This window comes from Hyperolius riggenbachi, chromosome 11 (assembly GCF_040937935.1).
Source record: "Hyperolius riggenbachi isolate aHypRig1 chromosome 11, aHypRig1.pri, whole genome shotgun sequence".
Taxonomy (NCBI): Eukaryota; Metazoa; Chordata; class Amphibia; order Anura; family Hyperoliidae; genus Hyperolius; species Hyperolius riggenbachi.
The window spans coordinates 120875527-120899900 of NC_090656.1; the positions used below are offsets into that span (position 1 = coordinate 120875527).

The following is a 24374-nucleotide window of genomic DNA, read 5'->3' on the forward strand; positions in this document are numbered from 1 at the left end:
GAAGGCAAGGTGCACTTCACTATGGATAGCTGGAGCAGCAGGCATGGGCAGGGAAAGTATCTCACTTTTACTGCACATTGGGTCACCCTCCATGGTGCTGCTGAGGAGGGTGCAAGATCTGGGGCATCTCAGCTGGTGGTGCTGCCACGTGGGTTGAAGGGGAGGCCTGTTCCACTTCCCTCTGCTACCTGTTCTGTCCAAGGCTAGTCTGTTGTTGCTGAGCCTCCCAGCAAGTTGTCCCGCTCCTACACTGGTCTGCAGCACCATCGATGCCATGCAGTGCTGAAATTGGAATCCATGGACGAGAACAGGCAAACCAGATCTGTAATCCTTGCAGCCTTACACGATCAGATTCGGCAGTGGCTATCCCTCCTGAAAACTGGAGATAGGTGTAGCGGTGTCTGATAATGGTGCCAACATGCTGGCCGCCATTTCGGAAGGTGGCTACACTCCCTTACCTTGCATAGCCCACATTTTCAACCTTGTAGTCCAGACATTTCTACGAACTTTTGATGGGTTGAAGGACACTGTGGCCTCAGCACGAAAAGTGTCAGCCCACATGCGTCGCTCCGCAACTGCCACCTAGGCCATGAAACTGCTGCAGCACTGCCAGCACAGGCTTATTTCCGATTGTCCGACGCAGTGGAACTCCACCCTCCACATGCTGGAGAGGTTGTGGGAGCAGCGCATGGCGGTCAGGCTATACCTGTCTGAGACATCTTCCACCAGAACAGGGCCACTGGACTACATTACTGGGTACCAGTGGCAGCTAATTGGACAGGTGTGCAAAGTGTTGGAGCCGTTTGAGCAGGCAACAAAAGTGGTCAGTTAGAAGCACTGCAGCATATCAGAGGTGCTCCTTCTTGTCTTCATACTGGACAAGGCTCTTGACAAACTGCTCGAACAGGGGGAGGAAGCCCTACTGAACATTGGTCAGTCAAGTGGGGGAGTGAGTAGGCATGCTCCAGTCCTGGATGAGGAGGCAGAGCTTGTGGAAGCGGAAGAGCCCATTGTTCGGGGGTGGGAAGAAGATTCAGTCTGAGTCTGACAGCCAGGAAGAGGTGATAAATGGCAGAGATCTCTTCCCTATGGCTGCACATATGCTCCAGTGCCTCCGTAAGGACCCCCGGATTAAAACTCTAAAATCAAGGCTCGGCATGTGGGTAGCCACCATCTTAGATCCCCGATGCAAGGGGAAAATGCGCCAGTTCATACCCCCCTCCCAAGCAGACACCAGGATGAGCCAGATCCGGGATGCCCTTCTACCAAGCCTCATCACACTCAGCAAAGGTCTGGTGGTCCCACTCCCAGCAGCAGCACTAATAGCCAATCTGTGAACCTGCTGAGTATGCTGAAGGAATTTTACCAGCCAATGCCAGATACTCCTTCTAGCAGCAGCACCACCTGCGGACAAAGTGGTCACCGCCAGCGGCTGGCCCGTATGGTGAATGATTACTTGGGGTCGGCCAGTGCTCCAGACAATATGGAGAGTAATGATGACCCCATGGAGTATTGAACAAAACAACTGGATACCTGGCCTGAACTCGCTTAGTATGCACTGGAGGTTCTTGCATGCCCCGCCGCCAGTGTTCTTTCTGAGCGAGTATTTAGCGCTGCAGGTGGGGTGGTCACCGACCAACGGACTTGTCTGTCCACAGACAATGTGGACATACTAACGTTTATAAAAATGAACGAGTCATGGATCAGTGACAATTACAAGGCTCCTCTCACTGATTCATAAGAGAATGAGTCCAATATACAATAATAAGATGACTACAATCATTGGCCTACGACAACTCCTGCTGTTCCTAAATAATTTTTTAACGACTGCCGTGGAACCACCTCTAGGTCTCATGGCCTACGACAACTCCTGCTGATCCTAAATAATTTTTTAAGGACTGCCGTGGAACTACCTCTACGTTCCATGGCCTACAATTTCTCCTGTTGCTCCTAAATTTTTTTAATAACTGCAGTGGAACCACCTCTAGGTCCCATGGCCTATGACAACTCCTGCTGCTCCTAAATAATTTTTTAATGACTGCCGTGGAACCACTTCTAGGTCCAATGGCCTACGACAACTACTGCTGCTCCTAAATAATTTTTTAATGACTGTCGTAGAACCACCTCTAGGTCCCATGGCCTACAACTTCTCCCGCTGCTCCAAAAACATTTATAATGACTGCCGTAAAACCACCCCTAGGTCCCATGGCCTACAACTTCTCCTGCTGCTCCCAAAAAAATTATAATGACTGCTGTGAAACCACCTCTAGGTCCCATGGTCTACGACAACTCCTGCTGCTCCAAAAAAATAAATAAATAAATAAAAGATAAAAAATGACCGGTGGAACAGCCACTAGGTCCCATGGCCTTCGATGTTTAAAAAACAAGGTTTCAAATGAGATTACTGAAATGGTACCACCGGAACGCGGAATTCCGTCAGAATGTAACGGTTACTGATTTTCGTTCTGACGGAATTCCGAATTTCCGTGGAATCGGAAATCGGCCTTTCTGATCATCCCTACCAGAGAGTTTGATCTTCAGCAGCTGACCCCAGATGTCACTAGGCAGCTGGCTGAGAATTGTAGTCCTACATCTGTGAGGATACTACAGAGCGACTCCAACCTGCGTGTGCTTAGTGGCCAGACCACTAAGAAGCCAGCAGCAGAAGCTCCATTACAGGTGTACAGGGAGAATGGTAAATACTCCAGTGAACCCATTCCCCATGTAACAGACACCCCAGGTGAAAGCATGGTCCGTGTGAATCTGTTACAAGCCCAGTCAGACAGAACACCGGCAGTACTAGGAGAGTACAGCCGGTTAGAACAGGAAGACACCGATCCCCTGTCAGGCTTGATGGCTCCCACACGAGAATAGGCAGATGATGTGAAAGTCACCCCCCACCTCTCGTACTCCCAGAAGGCTTCGCTGAAGCGCACTGCGCCCCCACAGTGAAACCTTCACAGAACCCCTGTGTCAGAATTCTAGCGGTTTTATTTATGCAGGAAAAGCTGTCATATGTGTATGTTTTAAGTTTTAATGTTCTATGCAAAATTTCATTGTAAACTGTAAAGTTGGGGTACTTCTTTAATATATTGCTCTGAGACATCTCAGCATTTTCCAGGCTGTGAATCTTATTTTAGTTACAGATGCTAAAACATTCTTGTTTATGTTAGTGAGCTTGTCTGCGGCCTTGACGTTTGAAAGATGCTTCTGTGTGAAGACTGGAAAGAAACACATTTAAAACTCACACTACTGCAGCAATCATATATGTACAATTGCTCAGTTATTACACATAAATATTATTAATCTAAATATTAATTATCAATACAGTCTTAAAGAAAGAAATAGTTATTGTTAAACCCCATAATTACAAATAATAGAATTTAATACTTTGAAATACAGTTAAAAGCTGGATTCTACCAGTGATAGATGAGACAGTAAAACATTCTCGTCAGATTGTTATGATTCTGGAGGATTGTTGACGCGTTCTAGTCTCAGCTAGCTGAACACTGATAGCTGATAACACATGATGTTTTGGGAACAGGCCTCAACAAAAAATAAAACAATATAAGGGGTTTTCCCAGTTAGTCAAAAATGATGAAATTATGACATCTGCCGGTGGAAAGGCAAATATATAGAACATGATTTTATATTATTACATTTTAATGTGCAGTTATATCTTATATGATTAATTGTTTTAAGAAGAATTATATAATAAGCTTTATATTTAAATAAGTATATTAGAAGCCCTGTATGTTTCAATAAGCCTTAAATTGCTGAAGACTCTCACAGGTCTGGTTACAGTGTCAACTTGACCAATCTTATTTCTGGGAAAGAAGAGACACATTCCAAACTAATTAGCAGAAGGGGACATTATCAGAAATGCGTCATGAATGACATTGTTTAGTCTTAATGTCTGGGGAAAAAAGTCAACCAGCAGACAAGATGGCTGGTGATGTCCATTTTTAATCAACTGCGTCAGAAATGACCTAATCAGAATTTATAATCAATAATATTATGATTTAGGTATTCAAAACATGATAAAGCATTGACGCACGGAAGCTTTAGCCAAACAGAACCTGGGATTTAGGGAAATTCCAGATTAGGCAGCCATATTGCAATCCAATCACTATAAAAGTAGGAGCTGAAGGCTCATAGTTTATAGAAGCCCAACAATCTCCTGAGAACACACGAGGCAGAAGCTACCTTCCAACAAGTGGTTCTAGATGCTAAAGAGATGACAGAGAAGAGGTAATATGCTTAATATTCTGGTGATTTACTTTATTAATTTTTCAGCATTAAGTTCCGATAAGATGTTAGCAAGAAGTTTTTTAGAAGCCATTTTTTATGCTATTTCTTTAATAAGATTACTACAAGTTTTACACAGCTACTAGATACACAGCTATTGATACAAATGAGACTACTTTTTGATCTTATTCTACATAACACAACTGTTATATTCTTTTTTGAATGTACTTAGAAGATTGATGATTGCTTGGCTCTAAAGCCTTGATAAGATGGAATACTGTTAGAAGGAAACACTACTTGGAACTATTCATATTTTGTATATATGCTGTATGATAAGCAAATACAATTTTTTATATAAAATCATATACTGAGTGCTTTGATTCATTTCAAGGTATACCGCCAATCTATAATTACTGTTATAGAAGGTTCAGACCCCGCTATGCCGGATTTATATGATAGCGACGCTTTAAAGGCTGGTCCTTTACTGAGTTAGCAATCATGAAAAAGGCAAGAACCGCTCAGGTTTTTGACACCTGGGCAGAATACAGCCGTTCACAGAAGGGACCCGGGGACTCACAAGCCCTAACGGCAGATCCCCTACCGCACCTCTGCTGAAGTGCAAGCAAAAGTAAAGAGGAAGTATGAAGAGATGTTACAGATGGCTGTCCTCTGCAAATCCTCTAGCCCACAGTCCACCAGGTTCTGTGAGGACTTTAGGAGGCCGGACGACATCACAATAACCAATGCGTATTCCATGTCTCCCCTCGGTGATCTGTTGGATTGGCTGGCATCCGCCAACTATCTAACGATCATGGATCGGAGCTACGGATACTGGCAGATTCCAACCGTGCCTGAGGAGCGCCTGGAATCCACATTCATCCTGCCATTTGACTTTAACGCCTCGATGCAGGTGTCTTTTGGTGTGATGAATGCCCCAGCCACTTTTCAACAGGCGTGGAACAACCCGTTGAGAGGCAAGCATGGTTGTGCAGTCATGTACCCAGATGATATCCCTGTGTTCCACCCAACGTGGGAGCAACACTGCGATCACTCGTCCCTGGTACTAGTACAGCTGTCAGCTGACAATATGACCATTGAACCAGACGCAGATCAGATTGTCATGACAAAGGTACAGGCCTCTCTGGGAACAGCAGGGTACTACAAGAAGTTTGCCAAGCCCTGTAGCATCCAGGCTAAACCACTGATCAACACAAAAAGGGCAACCCCCTAAGGTCACGTGGAACCCATGCTTTCCCGCTGTAATGAACACAAGTAGCAAGTTGGTATTGCTTCAGTTAAGGTCCTGTTAACCAGTCCTTCCGCAATTTTTCCCCCGGAAGGAGGTGTGATGCTCACACGGTTCCCAAGGAAACTGTGTGTGCGCCATTTTCGTCACAAACGCAGGTTCTATTGCAAAATAGTAAAAATGTCATTTTTTTATATCAACTTTTTTCCCCCTACTCACTGGCTGCCAGCAATCACTGATAGCTTCCAATAATGGAACCTCTCACCTAAGTGTGAAATCTGTTCCCAAGCATTCCTGGAAAGTATATGGCTCATCCATCAGATGAAGTCAGATATGAGGTTGACAGAAGCTAATAAGAAGCATCCTTCTCTAAACTGTTAGGAACCGACCCAGCATGTGTCCGACACATAGCTGCCTTCTGGCCTGAGTTGAAAGAGTGACACAGGAGGGTGATCCTTATCACTCCAGCTAAAGGCTCCCAAAAGTTCAACCAACCTTAAAAAACTATATTTAATAATAGGCACAGTTTTGTAATATTTCTGAGGTTACAAAGATACCAGGTCCTTCAAATTAGCAGAGAGTGTTGGACTTCACATGACACTGGTCCTAAAAGATCTTCAACCATCTGGATCTTTCAGGTCCAGTGATAGAAAGGGTGAAAGTAAGAACAGTGCTATGAGTCACCCAGACTCCTCGTGTTTAGTATCAGCAGATTCATACAATTATGATGATTATGAATATGCATTCTGGTTCTTGATATGACCTATAGGCACGGAGAAAGCAGGCAAAACAGGAATTGGGCCAAAATCTGTTCCTGTCGAACGGGGCACTGCCTTATTCAAATTGCCCAATTCTGGACTTTTACGTGTCCTGACCCCTCCCATCTACAGTGAGGATTAAAACTCCAATGACACAAAGGTCCAAGGTCCTTCATTTAAAATCCTGTCGAATATCATCCCGGCAGCTAGCTGGACACTGGCCAAAAATCCCTTGGATGAATTCACACAAAAGGGCCTCTTGGCATCTTGGACTTTCTCTAAAGACTTGCGATTGCCGCATGGACTACCAATAACGGTATTTGAACTGTATTTTAAGACATTCTGTTTCTTTTTCATCTCTCCCCTGTTTTTATCAAACTAATCTGCCGGATAGGTATATTTACCTGTGGGCTAAAGTATGCTTTTTATTGTTCAGTCTTATACCTGTTCTGGTCATTTGATTGTAGCTACAAAGAATCTGCCCTCTGAAGAGTCAGTCATACTACCACATTGTTTTAATAATTTTCTTATAAATTGCTGATTTGCTAGCTAGGTTGTAAATAACTGTTCCTTCCTTCTAGGATTAGCTAGTACCCGATTTTCTGTGCGAAATCAACAACTTTAGTTTATCGATTGGACATACAATCGAGATTGCATCATATATGGACCCAGTAACCTTTCTTTAAATGTCACACTGCTCACAGTCTCTAAGCCTTCGGATGTGACTATGCCCCGAATAGTGACTGGAGCATGTCGAACATGATTGGGCTGGCTTCTGTATTATGATAGCGTTTGAGTCTCTTTGCCCTAGCAAATCGAAGAGTGGTGGCAGTGAAATTACCCGATTTCCAGCGCAAAATTGATATTTTTTGTTTACCGATTGTACATACAATTGGGATTGTACATGTATGGGCACCTCCAGCCAATCTTAACCGTTTACTACGCTCACAGTGAAGTCTCTAGTACACGAGACCTACATGGCAACAGTTGCCTAGTAGTACGGGATTGGTGAGTGATTGTCACATTACATATTGTCGACAGCGTTACGACAAATCTTTATTGTCAGTCTGCTCGCCGTACTTCCTGCTAATGCTAACGGGAGCAGATTAGCCAGGATTGGCATGCCCTGTCACATTCTACCTTCTTCTGATGATCCAGCAACCGGTCTTTTAAGGTCTTGGAGACGGGATCGCGGGGCTGGATTGCCACAGTACTCATCTCAGGTACATTTTAATATATATTTTTTTTTAAAGGTTTATTTTTATCTTTCTGTTATAATATTCCTCAATTATATATTTTTTATTCTATTCTATCTTCAATAAAACCATAAACAATCATATACTAATTTATATTACAGAGAGAGTGTTGTCCACTGAAACTTCTGGAGCTAAGTTGAGTGCAGTGTCACCTGCCCATTTCTGACTTGTGTCATACCTGCATGTAGCATTGCAATTTAGGAATTGTTCTGAGAAGTGTTTTGCTTCATCATTTTCACTGTGAAAGCAGCAATCAGCACTATCTTGTTGATTAGCAGTGCTAGGTACGTGTGATTTTTCTGTGTAGCTACTAGTGTAATACTCCACTATTGCAAACTCTGCATAAAACATATGGTTTATTGTGGGCAGGGGGGGGGGGGGGTTACAATAGCCCCCACAATTGTGGCGGGAAGATGGGAGCCTGCTCTTTCTCTCTCTCTCCATCCACATGCAGAGTAGTGCAGCAGAGCACTGTTCTAATATATTTACCTGCGTTCTCAATTATATGACAGGCATTGGGAAGCAGACAAGCAGCAGAGTGAGAGTCTGCCAGGACTTAAAGGACACCCGAAGTGAAAATAAAATAATGAAATAAACAATTGTGTCTATCTTCCTTCTCCTAAAATGACTTTTTAAGATATTTACCACAGTTTTATTTTATGTTTAACCACTTCACCACTGAGGGGTTTTACCCCCTGAGCACCAGAGCAATTTTCACCTTTCAGCGCTCCTTCCATTCATTCGTCTATAACTTTATCATTACTTATCACAATTAAATGAACTATATCTTGTTTTTTCCGCCACCAATTAGGCTTTCTTTAGGTGGGACATTATGCCAAGAATTATTTTATTCTAAATGTGTTTTAATGGGAAAATAGGAAAAATGTGGGAAAAAATTAATTATTTTTCAGTTTCCGGCCATTATAGTTTTTAAATAATGCATGCTACTGTAATTAAAACCCATGAAATTTATTTGCCCTTTTGTCTCGGTTATAAAACCGTTTAAATTATGTCCCTATCACAATGTTTGGCGCCAATATTTTATTTGGAAACAAAGGTGCATTTTTTTCAGTTTTGCGTCCATCCCTAATTACAAGCCCATAGTTTATAAAGTAACAGTGTTGTACCCTCCTGACATAAATATTTAAAAAATTCAGTCCCTAAGGTAACTATTTATGTATTTTTTTTAATTGTACATTTTTTAATTTTTTTTTAATTACAAAAAAAAAAAAAAAATGGGGAGTGTGGGAGCTAATGAGTTAATTTTTTGTGTATAAGTAATTCATTTGTATGTGAAAAATGTTTAGGGTGTAGTTTTACTATTTGGCCACAAGATGGCAACAGTAACTTTTTGTTTAATGCGACCTCCAAGCGTCCTTCCGGAGGCTTGGAGGAAGTACAAGGAGGCTGGTAATGTGTTTTTTTTTTTCACAATGATCGCGCTGCTCATCGGAGAGCAGCGGATCATTGCGGGGCTTAGATCAACGAACGGGAATGGATTTTCCCTTTCATTGATCTCCCAGCGAGCGGGCGGCGGCGTGTTTACGAGCGGCCGGCGGCGTGTTTACGAGCGGATCGCGGGCAGCGGCGGGAGCGCGGAAAGTACGGATTTCTCCGTCCCTGGGGGTTAAAGGATGGAAAAAGGGACGGAGAAATTCGTACGGGTGGGGGTAAAGTGGTTAAATCTACTTTTTAAGTTTTAACAGTTTTATTGTTTTTGCTCAATGACACATTAATTGAAGAATGCCAGAGCTAATATCTATGAATTATTTACCCTTTTTATCTCTTTCCTGCTCTCAGAAGCCATTTTCTGCTAGGAAAGTGTTTTATAGTTTTAATTTCTTATCAGTGAGGTTCACACTGTAGTCACTTCCTGTCTGAGTCAGGACTGAGTCAGCCACTTGCATACATGATATTTAACTCTTTCAGGCAGAGAAAGGAAAAAAGTAACACAGCATAGTTATTAGTGTGCTTGGCACTGTACATACACATGTCTATCTCATCATGTCACACGTCACTTTGGGTAACCTTTAAGAGGAACAGGAGGTCCAACTGAATGGGAGAAGGTAACTATTTGTACACAGTGCTCCACTATGCTTGCCTTGCAAGGGGGAAGGGAGAAAGAGTGGGCCTCTATATCCACCAGGGTGGGGGGCATGGTGAGGGTAGTATGGTAGTATGGTGCTGCAGGGAGCCCCATAATGATATCTTTGCAGGGGGACACAGCAGGATGATGTTATACCCTTTGGTTTTGGGTGGTTTTTTTTGGGGGGGGGGGGCATCTAAGAGGTTATTGGTGCCAGTACTATTGTTTGTGTAACATATATGACTGGTTTATCTGAATGAGTCAGTGGAGAACAGGCTAATCATATCATTTGCATTACAGCTACAAAGAAAAATGGGTTATCAGTAAACGCAAAAGAATAGAGGAGAGAAACAGGATATCAGTTTTAAAACAATAGAAGCTGTGAGAGAGTCCATTTGTTTGATACCAGGATTACACAGTGTTTTCAATAACAGATGAGGAATAAGCTTACAAACTAAGTGCTTGGAAGCAATCAAAATCAAATTGAAGTTATACATATATGGACTGCGGCAAGGGGGTTAACTTACCCTTATCAATGCCTTTGTGCACTGCGCTCCATGTGGCTTTCCATCTTTCTGATACTTCCTCCTTCACAGCTGGAGCAAGGGTGAGTTAACCCCAGCCACGGTCCACATAAGTACAAATTTGAGTTATGTTCTTGCTTCAGAACAATGTTCCGAGCTCAGTACTAGAGACGTTGTTTTCAGCCTCAATCTTTCCAAGCATGTTATAAGCAAGGGAAAACAATAGTCAAATATTCATTACAATAACTGATATGATACTTTAACTTAACACATCATGGTATTTTCTTTTAAAGACTATAAAGTATACTATTTGACAATGCAATACAAATTTCCTTTTAAGAAGTTTCCCACATGGTTTTGTTTTTTCTCTGAGGACTGATATTTACCACACATTTTCCCCTTGTAAGTCGGGTCTATAATAATATACAACTGCATGACTGGTGTGAGTTGCACTTCCAAGTAAAGGCCTTTGTTGGTGTACACAATCAAGTAGAATGAAGATGGCCAGTAAATACTGACTCCAGCTGCAGCAAAAGAAGAAAATAAAATTACACATCATACAACTGACATAACAAATTGTCCTTGCATGAACAAAATAGATAATGTATCATTTTAAAAAAAAATGTGTTTGTTCAGAAAAAAACAAACCAAAAAACTGATTCTTTCACCAGGTGGCCAGAATAAAGTGCTCAGCGTACTGCAGTTTCTCTGTTCATTTATAGATTTGTATTGTTTTACTATATCTGTTTAGCTGATTAAAATGATTGAATTAAGATGAAGATGATGGTCAGAATTGCATAGCTCAGTTTCATACAGCAAATAAAATGTGACAAAACGCATGAGAGGACAGTCAAAAAAGGCAAACATTGAAGCTGACATTTTTCCTTTCAGGACGGTATTATACCTGTGGTTTGAGGAACGATGTGGTGCAAGCACCACAGAAACCGGCCTTCATATGACGCTGCTTCACTGTGCGGCGACGGGGTCATATGCATAGTGCCGCCCCCTGTTCAGTGCTAGGCAGGAAGTAAGTCATAGCGATTTCCATCAGACCGTGCATGTGCAATACGCTCCCATCATTCACACTTACCTCGTCACCCTTTGACTTGCATTGCTGCATAATATGTGAGGTAGGCACGGATCATGAAGCAACCCGCTTCAGACTTTGCATCAAGAATGTGGTGGTTTGGTATACTTCCGACGCACTGCATCACATCACATTATGTATGAAAGTCTCCATAAACTTGCACTGCCCTTGCAGCAGAGAAGCGCAATGCATGGTGAAACAGTAGGTAAGTGTAAAAGGGGTGTCAAATAATGACAGTTGAATAGCTATCCTACTAATCTTTTTGGCTTCTGTAACGCCTGAGTAGGGTGGGTTCTAGGCTGGGCAACACTGTAAAAGTCCGCTCTCCTCCCCTCACCGATTCAGGCACACTGTTATGATGCCGTTGTCAGAGGTACCCCCAGTAGTAGGTGGTCCAAAGTAGTTGGTAGCAACAGGGAGCTTCAACTTTACATGTAGCCAGAGGGCTCTGCCCAGTACAGGCAGCCAAAAGTGTCCCCTAGTATAGGTAACCAGAAGAGACTCTCAGTATTGGGTAGCCAGAGAGGGCCCCACCAGTATATGTAGCTCTGTGGCCCTGTCCAGTATAGGTAGTGAGAGGGCCTCTCCAGTATAGATAGCCAGAAAGTCCCTCCAGTATAGGTAGCCAAAGAGCCCCCCCAGTATAGGTAGTCAGAGGAGACCCCACGAGTATATGTAGCCAGAGTGCTCCACCCAGTATAGGTAGCCAGTGAGCGCCCACCCCCCAATATAGGTAGGTAGAGAGCCCCACTAGCATAGGTAGCCAAAGAGAGCCACCCACAGTAGAGGTAGCAATAGAGTCCCCCAGTATAGATAGCCAGAGAAACCCTTCATCCCAATATAGGTAGCCAGAGAGCGCCACCCCCCAGTATAGATAGCCAGACAGAGCCTCCTCCCCCCCAGTATGGGTATCCAAAGAGCCCCCCACGTCCCAGTATAGGTGGCCATAAAGCCCCCATTCACCTCCCATATGGGTAGCCAGAGAGCCCCCCCCAGAATAGATGGCCACTAAGCCCCCAGCAGTATAGGTAGCCAGAAAGCCCTCCTAGTATAAGAAGCCATAGAGCACCCACCATTACATGCAGCTAGAGAGGGTGGAAATAACTTCCTTCTCCAGTATTACTGTCAAGAGATCACAGATGGGGCCGTTATCACACAGCCTACATGCCTATGAGGAAGAACATGAGCTGCACATGGATCCTAGTGAGGGGAGTTAAATTCACTCCTCCCTGACACACTTTTAATGCACTTGTGAGGACACTGTGGGAAGCCTCTATAGGACCCAGAGGCTTCCCTCCTCTACACATGGCCTTGTGCTCCTGATCTCTGGTGGCTCTTCCTTTCACCTCTCCGCATGGCCTTATGCCTGCACGGCCTGAATGTCAGCGGCCATGAGCATCCTTCACCAGTGACAGCCTCCTAGGATCGGATACCAGTACCCTGCACTGTTTCAGCATGTTGTGAATCTGCTGTCTGGACTATTTTTTCATACAACTATGGTGAGCGGTGTATACATACCTGTTTCATTCATTCAAGAAATTACATTTACCTGTGGCTCCACTTGGGTGCTATGATCTGTGAATACAGACGTTACGCCAGTGATGTTTGAGCTTGCATCACTTACATGCTACTTATAGCCATCTGCTTTTGCTACAAATATAATATAGAACTCTGGCTGATCGGGCTGCAAACGCTGCTTGACACTGTGTAAATGCTGCTTTATATCCGCTCCTGCTACAAATGCTTTTTGGAACTTTTGCTGTTTTGACTGCAAATGCTGCTTGACACTGCCTGTATTGTTGGCTGCATCACTTTGGAGGTTTAAATACATCTGATCTGTGTCTCAAGAGGTACATCTACAAGCTATTGCTTTCCCTGCTGGAATCATTTGCTACTTACTAATTATGTAACTGTGAATAACGGTGCTGCAAGCTTGCATTAATGATATCCCATCAATACTAATATGTTCTGTGCGTCTTTCAGGACAAGCATGCAACTTTAACAACTTATTACATGCACTGGCGTAACAATAGGGGAAGCAGCCCCTGCCCCTGCGGGGGGGCCCGGGCCCCCACTGGGGCCCGCTCATGGTCATTTTGGGGGGGCAGGAGGGGTTGCAGCATGAGGGAAGAGCTTGGTAGCAGGTCGGTGGGGAGGGGGGATGGTCCCCCCCTCCCTCACCTCGGGCTCTCCCCTCTGCGCTCCCCTCCTGTCTCTATGTAAGCGTCAGCAGCAGTGGTGGCAGCTATAATTACCTCCATCCACCACCAGGGTTGCCGATCTGCAAAGAGCTTCACATTACTTCCTGTTAAAACAGGAAGTAATGTGAAAGTACTGTGAAGCCCTTGCAGATCGGCGACCTCCGGTGGTGGATGGAGGTAATAATAGCTGCTGCCGCCGCCGCTGCTGATGCTTACATAGAGGCAGGAGGGGAGCGCAGAGGGGAGAGGCCGAGGTGAGGGAGGGGGGGGGACCGCCCCCCCTCCCCACCAACGTGCTACCAAGCTCTCCCCTCATGCTGCAACCCCTCCTGCACCCCCAAAACTGCCATGAGCGGGCCCCAGGGTGGGGGGCCCGCTCAAATTCTTGCGGGGGGGCCCGGGGACTTTTAGTTACGCCCCTGATTACATGATCAAAGTATGATATGCTGCAGTAGGGTCTGTTTCAAACTCTATTCAGTTCTATTAGACAGTCAGGAATAGTGTTTTGCTTATTTATGCATACCAATCAGTGTGTTACTGAGATTTTAGGCTAGCCGCTTGTGTTCGGGTGGGGTGGATGTGGGGGGGGGGGGTTGGAGAGGGGTGGGGATGGGTCCTAGTTGATTATGGATCTTTTAATGAATAAAATTATTGATTAACCACTTTGTGGTTAGTTCTACGTCAAGGAGGACATGTGCGCTCCCGCGGCCCGATCGCACGCGTGCACGTGCGCTACCGGCTGCAGATTCGTTAGCACAGGAATCAATGAATCGGGCCATGGTGCCCAATCACGGATTCCTCTCCCCTGCAGAAAAATCGACAGCTTCTCTCGGAAGTTTCACTTTTTCTGACTCCTATGTCCCTCTAAGCGTACATGTTACGCTTACAGTGACGTCATGTAAACAAACTTAAGGCTGCCATCATTGCAAAGATTAAACATCTGATTCCCCCAGAGGATCTTCAAACCCTAGTCCACGCCTTCATCACATCACGGCTGGACTACTGCAATGCCCTTTATGCTGACCTCCCCAAAAAAGACCTGCGTCGCCTGCAATTAGTGCAGAATGCTGCTGCCAAATTGCTAACAAACCAGCCTCGCTACTGTCACATTACACAGATCCTTCGCTCACTGCACTGGCTACCAGTAGAATGGAGAATACTCTTCAAGATTGGACTGCTGACATTCAAATCCCTGCACAATCTGGGCCCTGGATACATGAAGGACTTGCTGAAGCTGCACCACACCTCTCACAACCTCAGATCAGCAAGTTCTATAAACTTGGTCACTCCCAGAGTGCACCTCAAAAAATCTGGAGACAGAGCCTTCTGTCATGCTGCCCCTACTCTTTGGAACTCCCTACCACACCCAGTAAAGACAGCACCATCCCTGGAGCTATTCAAATCCAGACTGAAAAGCCACCTGTTTAGCCTGGCATTTCCAGATTTATAAAATTCTTCCTCTGTACCACGATGGTCGGAGCCATGCTTATACGCTTTGAGTCCCACGGGAGAAAAGCGCTTTACAAATGTTATTATTTGTTGTTGTTGTTGTTGTGGCCAAAAAGTAAAACTGCATCTAAAAGTAAAACAAAATTAAAATACACACATATTTACCCAAATCAAATACTATTTACATCCCACCCTCCCAAAAATACCCACATAAAATGTTTAATAATAATAATTAAAAAAAAAAACATTACAATAAAAAAAAAAAAATGACCTAAGGATCTAAAAAATAGTGATGGATGCCAAACGGAAAAAGTGCTTTTTTATCTTCAAATAAAATATTGTCGCCATACATTGTGATAGGGACATAATTTAAACGGTGAAATAACCGGGATGAATGGGCAAATACAATACTTGGGTTTTAAATATGGAGGCATGTATTATTTTAAAACTATAATGGCCGAAAACTGAGAAATAATTTTTTCAGGTTTTTTTTCTTATTCTTACTGTTAAAATGCATTTACAGTAAGGTAGCTCTTAGCAAAATGTACCACCCAAAGAAAGCCTAATTGGTGGCGGAAAAAACAAGATATAGATCAGTTCATTGTGATAAGTAGTGATAAAGTTATAGGCTAATGAATGGGAGGTGAACATTATAAGAGGTAGAAAACCGAGAGCCCAATATAGTGTAGTAGGTATTGGAAGATGGAAAAAGTATTGTGAAACGTAAGTATTATACTTACAAACCAGGGTTACCTCCAAGGCAACCACTGAAAAGGCAGGTGGGGAGAACAAGCATGTCCCCACTCAGGATTAAGACGTTGCTCTCTGTGGATAGGAGGAAAGAAGAGGGTATAACACCCTTCCACCAAGGGTGGAATTCTTGATACACAGAGTAGTACAGAGGCGCCGGTAGGATAAAATTCACTAAAAAGTTTAAAACGTTAGGGATGCGGTGGTGGACCAGCAAACCCAAAACAGACACAAGTACTGTCAATTAAAGTAGTAAACAATTTATTCATATACTCCCAAGAACAGTTGCAACTCGTTTCCCAGGCAAAGTCCCGCTTCTTTAGCCAGTAAACAACAGGAGTCTAAAGCACGCTAGGCACCTCTGTGTTTTACGGGAGGTGAACATTGCTCGGATGCATAAAGTGAAAACGACGAGGGCTTAAAGCGGATCCGAGATGAAAAACGAACTATGACAAGTAACTTGTCTACATATCTTATCTAAAATGTAGATGGTTTACACAGCAAATATAGCTGCAAACAGTTTTAATAGAACATGATTATTTATTCCTGTGATAAAATGACAGCAGCCATGTTGTTTGTAAACATTACACAGAGGCACACTTATCTGTATCATGAGCCATCAGCCTAATCCCCTCTCCTCCTCCCTCCTCCCCTCTGTGTCTGAAATCAATGGCTAGTAATACCTCCCCCTCCTCCTGCCCAGACTGAGCTCCCATGAGCCCTTGCTACTGCCAAGGCTCTCTGAAAATCTGTGGGTGTGGCTTTTTTAGTTTATATTGAATTAGAGCATTAAAACAAAAAAAGTATGTTTCAAGAGGTCTAACACCTGAGTTTTTGCATGACTGAGTGGGATAAACGCCAAAAGTCCCCGGGAAAAATCCGGATTTGAAGTCACAGCAGCATTTTAAGGGCAGACATCACATTACATGCTAAATTGGAGGCCTAAAGTGCTTTAAAACATCTTGCATGTGTATACATCAATCAGGGAGTGTAATTAGTGTAGTGCTTCACACTGACAGACATAACTCGCTGTGTAATGCACTGAAAACAGCTGTTTATGTAGTGACGGCCGTGCTGGACTGGTGCGCACCATGGCGAGAGTGCAGGTGATACCGGTTTTCAAGCCCATATGGTCGCCGGGCTGAGGTAGCTCAATGACAGAACAACAGTGACTGTCCAGCTGATAGAATTTGGTTTGTCCACAATGTAGCAACAACCTTATCTATCTTCTTGGGTCAGGTGTGCCCCCCAACCCCAACACACTTATTTAGCCGGTCATTGCTTCATTGTGATACGCAAGCCCCTTCACCACGGCAAGGTATCGATCACGAAGGGGAAATGACACATGTACATGCCTTTTGTTTTGTTGTTGCAGCTGCAATGCAGCCAGAAAAATTAGGCAGGCATGTACACGCACCAGTAAAATTATTATAGTGGCCGCTGCTACCTTTATTCCGTTGTGCTGTGACATCACCCTTAAACGCACTGTAAAGCATAGTTGCCAGCTTGTTCTGCAAGTGCTGCATCCTTTCTGCCTTCTGGTGATTTGGAAACAACTCCGCCACTTTGTGCTTATACCGAGGGTCTAGTAGCGTGGCCACCCAGTACAGCTCATTCCCGTTGAGTTTTTTATACGGGGGTGCCTCAACAGGCTGGACAGCATGAAAAACACCATCTGCACAAATTTGAATGCAGACATACTATCTATCTCCTCTTGATCTTCCTCAGTGATGTCAGGTAAGTTCTCCTCTTCCCCCCAGCCACGAACACCACCACGGGAAAGTTGAGCAGCACAAGCCCCCTGCGACGCCTGCTGTGGTTGTTCTTTCTCCTCATCTGACTCCTCTTCCCCACACGACTCTTCCTCATCCTCCTCCTCCTCCTCCCCCACCCCTGTGCTGCCACAGGTGTTGAGGAAACATCTGGTTCTGCTGAGAATTGATCCCACAACTCTTCCTCCTGTTCCTGTTCACGCTCCTCCACAGCTTGATCCACCACTCTACGCACGGCACGCTCCAGGAATAAAGCATATGGGATCAAGTCGCTGATGGTGCCTTCACTGCGACTCACCATGTTTGTCACCTCCTCAAACGGCAGCATGAGCCTGCAGGCATTTCGCATGAGTGTCCAGTACTTTGGCCAGAACATCCCCATCTCCCCAGAGCATGTCCTTCGACTGTAGTTGTAGAGATACTGTTTGACGGCTTTCTCCTGTTGTAGCAGGCAGTTGAACATCAGGAGCGTTGAATTCCAGCAAGTCGGGCTATCGCAAATCAAGCGTCTAACCGGCAAGTTGTTTCTCTGCTGAATATCGGCCAAGCGTGCCATGGCCGTGCAAGACCTCCTGAAATGCCCACACACCTTCCTGGACTGCTTCAGGACGTCCTGTAAGCCTGGGTACTAACACACAAATCTCTGAATTATTAGATTCAGCACATGTGCCATGCAGGGTACATGTGCCAACTTTCCCAAATTCAAAGCAGAAATGAAATTGCTGCCGTTGTCACACAACACGTTGCCAACCTCCAGTTGGTGCAGGATCAGCCACTGATCCACCTGTTTGTTAAGAGCAGCCAGGAGAGCTACTCCAGTGTGACCTTCCACTTTGAGGCAAGACATGTCTAAGATGGCGTGACACAGTCGTACCTGGCATGCAGCATAGGCCCTGGGGAGCTGGGGCTGTGTAGCTGGAGAGGAGATCGCAGCACCAGTAGAGTTGAACTGCCACCCAGCCAAGGAGGAGGAGGAAGATGACAGCGAAGAGGATGTAGCAGGAGTAGGAGGTGGCAGCAGGCCTGCCTGCAAGCCATGGAGGTGTCACAACTAGGTCCAGCTAGGCACAGCCACGTACTCCCTGCTTGCCAGCGGTCACCAGGTTGACCCAATGGGCTGTGTAAGTAATGTACCTGCCCTGACTGTGCTTGGCAAACCAGGCATCCGTGGTCAGATGGACCCTAGACCCAACACTGTGTGCCAGAGATGACACCACTTGCCTTTCAACTTCACGGTACAGTTTGGGTATCGCCTTTTTGGAGAAATCATTGTGGCCTGGTATCTTCCACTGCGGTGTCCCAATGGCCACAAATTTTTGGAAGGCCTCAGAGTCCACCAGCTGGTATGGTAACAGCTGGCGAGCTAACAGTTCCGCCAAGTCAGCTGTCAGATGCCAGGCAAGGGGGTGACTGGCAGACATTGGCCTCTTCCGCTCAAAGATTTCCCTCACGGACACCTGGCTGCTGCTGTGGGCAGAGGAGCAGGAACCGTTTAAGGTGAGAGGCGGAGTGGAGGAGGGTGGCTGTGAAGGTGCAAGGGAGAAAGCGGCTGAAGATGCTGCACCTGAAGGAGAAAGAGGAGAGTGGCTTTTCTTTTGTGTGCTGCTTTTGCTTCCCATTGCAGTTTGTGCCTTTTCTGCAGGTGCCTTTGTAGGGCAGTTGTGCCTACGTAGGTGTTGGCCTTTCCACGGCTCAATTTTTGGAGGTAGATGGCATTGCTCTGATCTACGGCAGACACACTAAAAAATGTTCAAACCGCTGATCCCCTCTGGGGTGTGGGCACTATGGTGGCATCAGCAGCTGACGTTGAAGGGCATGTTGGCTGGTGCTGGACACCGCCTCTAGCTTTTTCTGACGACGAGCTCCCCCTGCTTCTTTCAGCAACTCGTCTCCTCCTACTCCTCCCTGGCTCCCCCTCTGAACTGTCCCCTTGGTCATCTTGTCTCTTAGGATCCCACGTGGTATCCGTATCATCGTCATCATCTTAATCATCCTGCCCAGACACCCCCAAAACTGTACCAACAGCAGGTACTTCATCCTCCTCCTCCTCACACGTTACGTCCATAGTGTCACCGCCTTACTCAGACATATGAGGTGGTGTAACTTGCTTAGCGCCTTCATCTGGTTGTAACAATAATGGCTGTGAATCAGTTAATTCCCCACCAGTGAACTGCTGTGAAGTGTCAAATGCAGCGGATGTGGTGCTTGTAGTAGCGCTGGTGGCTGCGGAAGATGAGGTGTTCAGTGTTAAATAGTCAACCACGTCCTGACAATCTTGGGAGTTGATGGGACGTGCCTTCTTTTGAGCATTGTACTTTGGGCCAGGGCAGCACGAAATCACATCAACACGACCTCGCACAGACCTGCCGGGTGGCCTTCCTCTGGGTCTGCCTCTACCTGTTTTGTCCATATCGGGAGGGATGAAGTGAAAGGTGTGCACTGACTTGACTAATACAATGTGCAGTGACACAGGTGCAGTTAACAGGTATGCACGGAGTGGTATATCACACTGCGTGCACTCACGTAGGTAGGTGGGTGCACTGTGAACAACAGGTAGGTATATGCAGTGATGGGTATTACAATATGCACCTGTCAGTCACACACAGACAGGTACCAGACAGGCACAGTGACACTGCGTGCGCTCACGTAGGTAGGTGGGTGCACTGTGAACAGCAGGTAGATATATGCAGTAAAGGGTATTACAATGTGCACCTGTCAGCCACAGCAGGTAGGTATATGCAGTGATGGGTATTACAGTGTGCACCTGTCACACACAGACAGGTAGCGGACAGGCACAGTGACACTGTGTGCGCTCAGCTCATGTAGGTAGGTGGGTGCACTGAAGTGAAAAACAGGTAGGTATATGCAGTGATGGGTATTACAATGTGCACCCGTCACACACACAGGTAGTCACTTAACGTGCTGGGCCTGCCAGTGGCACACACAGTAGGAATTACCAAGGCCGTCTATGCAACACAAGTGTCAGTGGGACACACACAAAAAAAAAATAGGATCACAAGAACAAGATTAGCTCTGAAAAGAGCTGTTGAGGGTAGTTTTTTAGCAATAAGAATCAGCAAGGAGCAAGCTAGGAACCCTAAAAGAGCCTAACTAAGCTTTCCCTATGAGAGTTTGCAGCAGCTTCCCCTTCTCTAATTAATGCAGGCACACGAGTGAGTGAAATGGCTGACGCTGCCTGCCTTTTATAAGGGGGGGAGTGGCTCCAGGAGGGAGTGTAGCCTGATTGGCTACAATGTGCCTGCTGACTGTGATGTAGAGGGTCAAAGTTGACCCTCATGATGCTCTATGGGGGCGAATCGAACTTCCGGTAAAGTTTGCGGTTCTCCGCGATTGCGAACCCCGGAAGTTTGCCGGGAACCGTTCACCGGCGAACAGTTCGGGCCATTTCTAGTGACGCGGTACTCTACTCTGTTAGGCTTGGTTCACACATAAATCTGTACATTTATGGTCAAGTCTAATCTGGTCCTGTTGATTTCTATCAGTTGTACCTGACTGGTCCGTAAATCTACACATTGTATGTGTGAACAGCATAATTTTCCTGCATGAAATGGTGAATGCAACTGGGGTATTATTGATTAATTTCTTCTATGTGTGACATAAAAAAAGGTTAGCATTTGCAGTACACATAAGAAAATAGCTGCAGGGAAAGTTGTAAATGCCGGTGGGGCTACTGCATGTTGAAGGGTACAAGACAGTGGGCATGGAGAAAAAAGCCTCTAAAGTCTAGATACACCGGATTCCAAATATAAATAGGAGATGGTCTCTATAAAGATGAATATAGAGTAGGTTCCTCACAGACCTTAACCTCCCTGGTGGTAACCCCGAGTCAGGCACGGGGTGGAAAAAAGAAGCCAGGAGTGGTTATCCTGAGCCTGACTCGCGGTAGCCACCGGAAGTCTATGCAGACCTTAACGCTTAGCAGGCATTTTAACTCACCTCCCCCGGGATCCAGATGCTGGCAGCAATTCTCCTTCCAGTCCTCGGAGGCTCTACATCCCTCTGGTGAGATAGCCATTTGTCGCCATGATGACAGATGGCGATCTCACTATAGTGTTACATCGCCACCTGGAGGACGGAGGAAGAATTGTAGCACTGGATATCAACTTTGTTCATTTAGTTAGATACTTCAAGGTCAATAAAGTCAGTGGGAAGCACAGAGGGGGTAATAGCCCTCTCAATGCCATTAGTTGCCCCCATTCAATAGGTTTGGCATATACTCCTGATATACAATTAAATTAACTAGCAGTCACTACACTAATAGAACATTAAATATTTTAAAATTAAGCAGCAAAAAGTGTGTTTTAATTTGCACTAATATAAGTACAGTATATTCTGGCGTATAAGACTACTTTTTAACCCTTGAAAATCTTCTGAAAAGTTGGAGGTTATCTTATACGACGGGTGTCTTTGATGCCGGGTGATGCACAATGCTAATACACGATGCGCATACGGGACATGCTGATGTTTACATGATGCGTCTACGGGATGCGCATATGTGACATGCTGATGATTAATTACCAGGTGCTGGAGATTCGGGGGTTGCCACTTATGCTGGGGGAGAGCCCATCACTCATGCTGCAAGGTCTGGGATGCCCAGGGTATGGAAGAAAGAGATTGTGCTGGAGAGCTGCCCAATCGGCTTATGGAGAGGGAAAGTTGACCAATCAATCACCTGTATACTGTTATATACTGGGTACCACATACAGCACAGCTCCAGTATCTGTTCATACATAGCACCACTATATGATGTTAAGTTTTTATTTGGTGCGCATTGGAAGAGGGGTAGTCTTATACGGCGAGTGTATCACAAACTCTATATTTTAACTGGAAAAATTGGGGAGTCGTCTTATACGCCTAGTCGTCTTATATGCCGGAATATATGGTATTTGTTTTGAAATGGACGATATGTACGGCTGAGCACAATCTATCACTGAAACAGACATTAATCTGCTGGCCCAACATCACCTCAAACCAAACTCTACCAAGACAGAAATAAAAGCAATTACCAACGTATCATCCATGGGCAAAGAAATACGGTAATCCACAAGACCAATTACATCCCTTATAGCATGAATTATAATTCTAAAGCAAGATGCTCTATTGTTTAATGCATCAAGTCTATCATACATGTAAATATTCTATTTACATCAAATATTTACTTACAAAGCACTTAATCTGATTCAGCAAACACTAAAATACAAAGTTAAATATAAATATGTAACCAAATAAGTAGTTATAGAAATACAAGTATAGGCTTTAAATCACATTACCTTTAGCCATGCTTTCATGATCATAGGTCACATGAGGAAAATCATAGTTGTCAAATTTGATCTCAAAAACCTGAGAAGACAGATGCACAACTAAACATAAATTGCTATACTCCTCATGGCATTTTGTGATTTTATGTTGCTAATACAGTAGTATCCCTTTATAATAAAATCCAAGTGCAAAGTAGTTTAGGATATCAGAAGTTTTCTATTTCAGAAATTGTCATACTCAAGCACATAAAGTATCCTATAGTACTGTATCTAAATTCAGTTAATAACTGGGAGTCATTTGTTTATTTCAATGCTTCAGCAAGCGAGCACAGACAGGCAGCGTTGGAATGGGGGGGGGGGGGCTTTGGGGGGAGGGGTGGCCAAGCCTCCCCTTCCCCCATGAGCCCTTGCCCAATCCATGGACAAGGGGCTCTTCCCCACTTCCGGTGCCCCAGGAGGAGGTGGGAGTGACAACTCCGGGGGGGGGGGGGTTCATGGGTGTTTCCAGGGGGTCAGTATGCACCATACACATGCACTGCGTCTGGACCCCCTGGAAACCCTGTCATGAAATTCACTGCTCTTTCTTTTGATATATGTAAATTCATACTACCGTTAGGTTTGCTACATTATCTATCATTTGCGGCATTTAAATGTATTATTTTTTCCTACGAAACTTAAAAATCGATTTTCTCAAAAACTATAAGGACTTTTTGAAAAATGTACCCACTGTCGCATCCACATACCCAGAAAATGTGGTGTTTCTAGGACGTAAGGGGGCTTTGCTATTAACCGCTAAAGTTGGCGGCCATTCGTCTGCCATTGAAGTCTATGGAGATTTGCAGATTCGCCAGATTAGTGAATTTTTGTGGAGATTCGGATTCAAAATTTTGGCGAACCTAAAATTTTATATTCGGCCCACCTCTATATAGCACACGGTTTATATTTTCTAGTGTGTGGTGTTTTTTTTCGGTGGGGGTGGCATGTGTAACACAGGACTTCTTGTCTGGAGTGACAAAAAGGCTAGAAACACCCTTGCAAGCAAGTCACAGATGACAGGGAATTCACTTAGTAATTAGGCAGCAGCTTACACAGGAAGAATATGTCTCACCAGCTGGTGCTTTTGAGGTAATCCACACAGGCCCAGAGTAGGGTGCAGATAGCAAGCAGGCTACAAGAGGCTGCCAGCCTGCCCACCGAACACGGCTACGTTTTCGAATGAGGTATAACACATGTGTCCGCCCCCTTTCCACTATAGCCAGATGCAGAATACCGCAGGGTGCAAAAACCGGTTTACTATAACAGAAGTTCTATTATACCCTGGTTTACTATATCAGGCAATACGTCAATATACATATAAGGGTGCTTGGCCAGGACCCAAACTTTTACTATACCAGAGTTTACTAAAACAAGATTATACGGTTATAGTTTTTATTTTCTAAAATTTCCAAGTTCAACTTTCACAACTCTGGCAACAGTATGCTATTTTTATGTGGAATCTTTTTGAATTACCATCTCTCTGCATGTGTAATTGGCTGATCATGGGAGTAAAATTTGAGCTTCCCCAGTATTCACCTTTAATTATTCTATGTAGAAGAGGTAGATATTTGCCTTTCTCTCTTTTTGTAAGCCTTCAAATGAGCACCCATGATTACAGACTAAAGGTGCATACACACATCAGACTATAGTCTTTGGAAACTGAAAGATCACAGACCAATCTT

The 24374-nt window shown here is 44.7% G+C and overlaps 1 protein-coding gene across 1 annotated transcript in view; it reads right to left on the bottom strand.

Moving 5' to 3' along the window:
• LOC137537869 (mucin-5AC-like) overlaps nucleotides 1-24374 on the bottom strand; it is a 385525-nt gene that overhangs the window by 275924 nt on the left and 85227 nt on the right. The window contains exons 5-6 of the mRNA XM_068259817.1: nucleotides 22669-22738; nucleotides 10505-10642 (exon numbers count right to left, since the gene is read on the bottom strand). Coding sequence (XP_068115918.1) covers nucleotides 10505-10642; nucleotides 22669-22738 — 208 coding nt within the window. The remainder of the gene's footprint in view (nucleotides 1-10504; nucleotides 10643-22668; nucleotides 22739-24374) is intronic.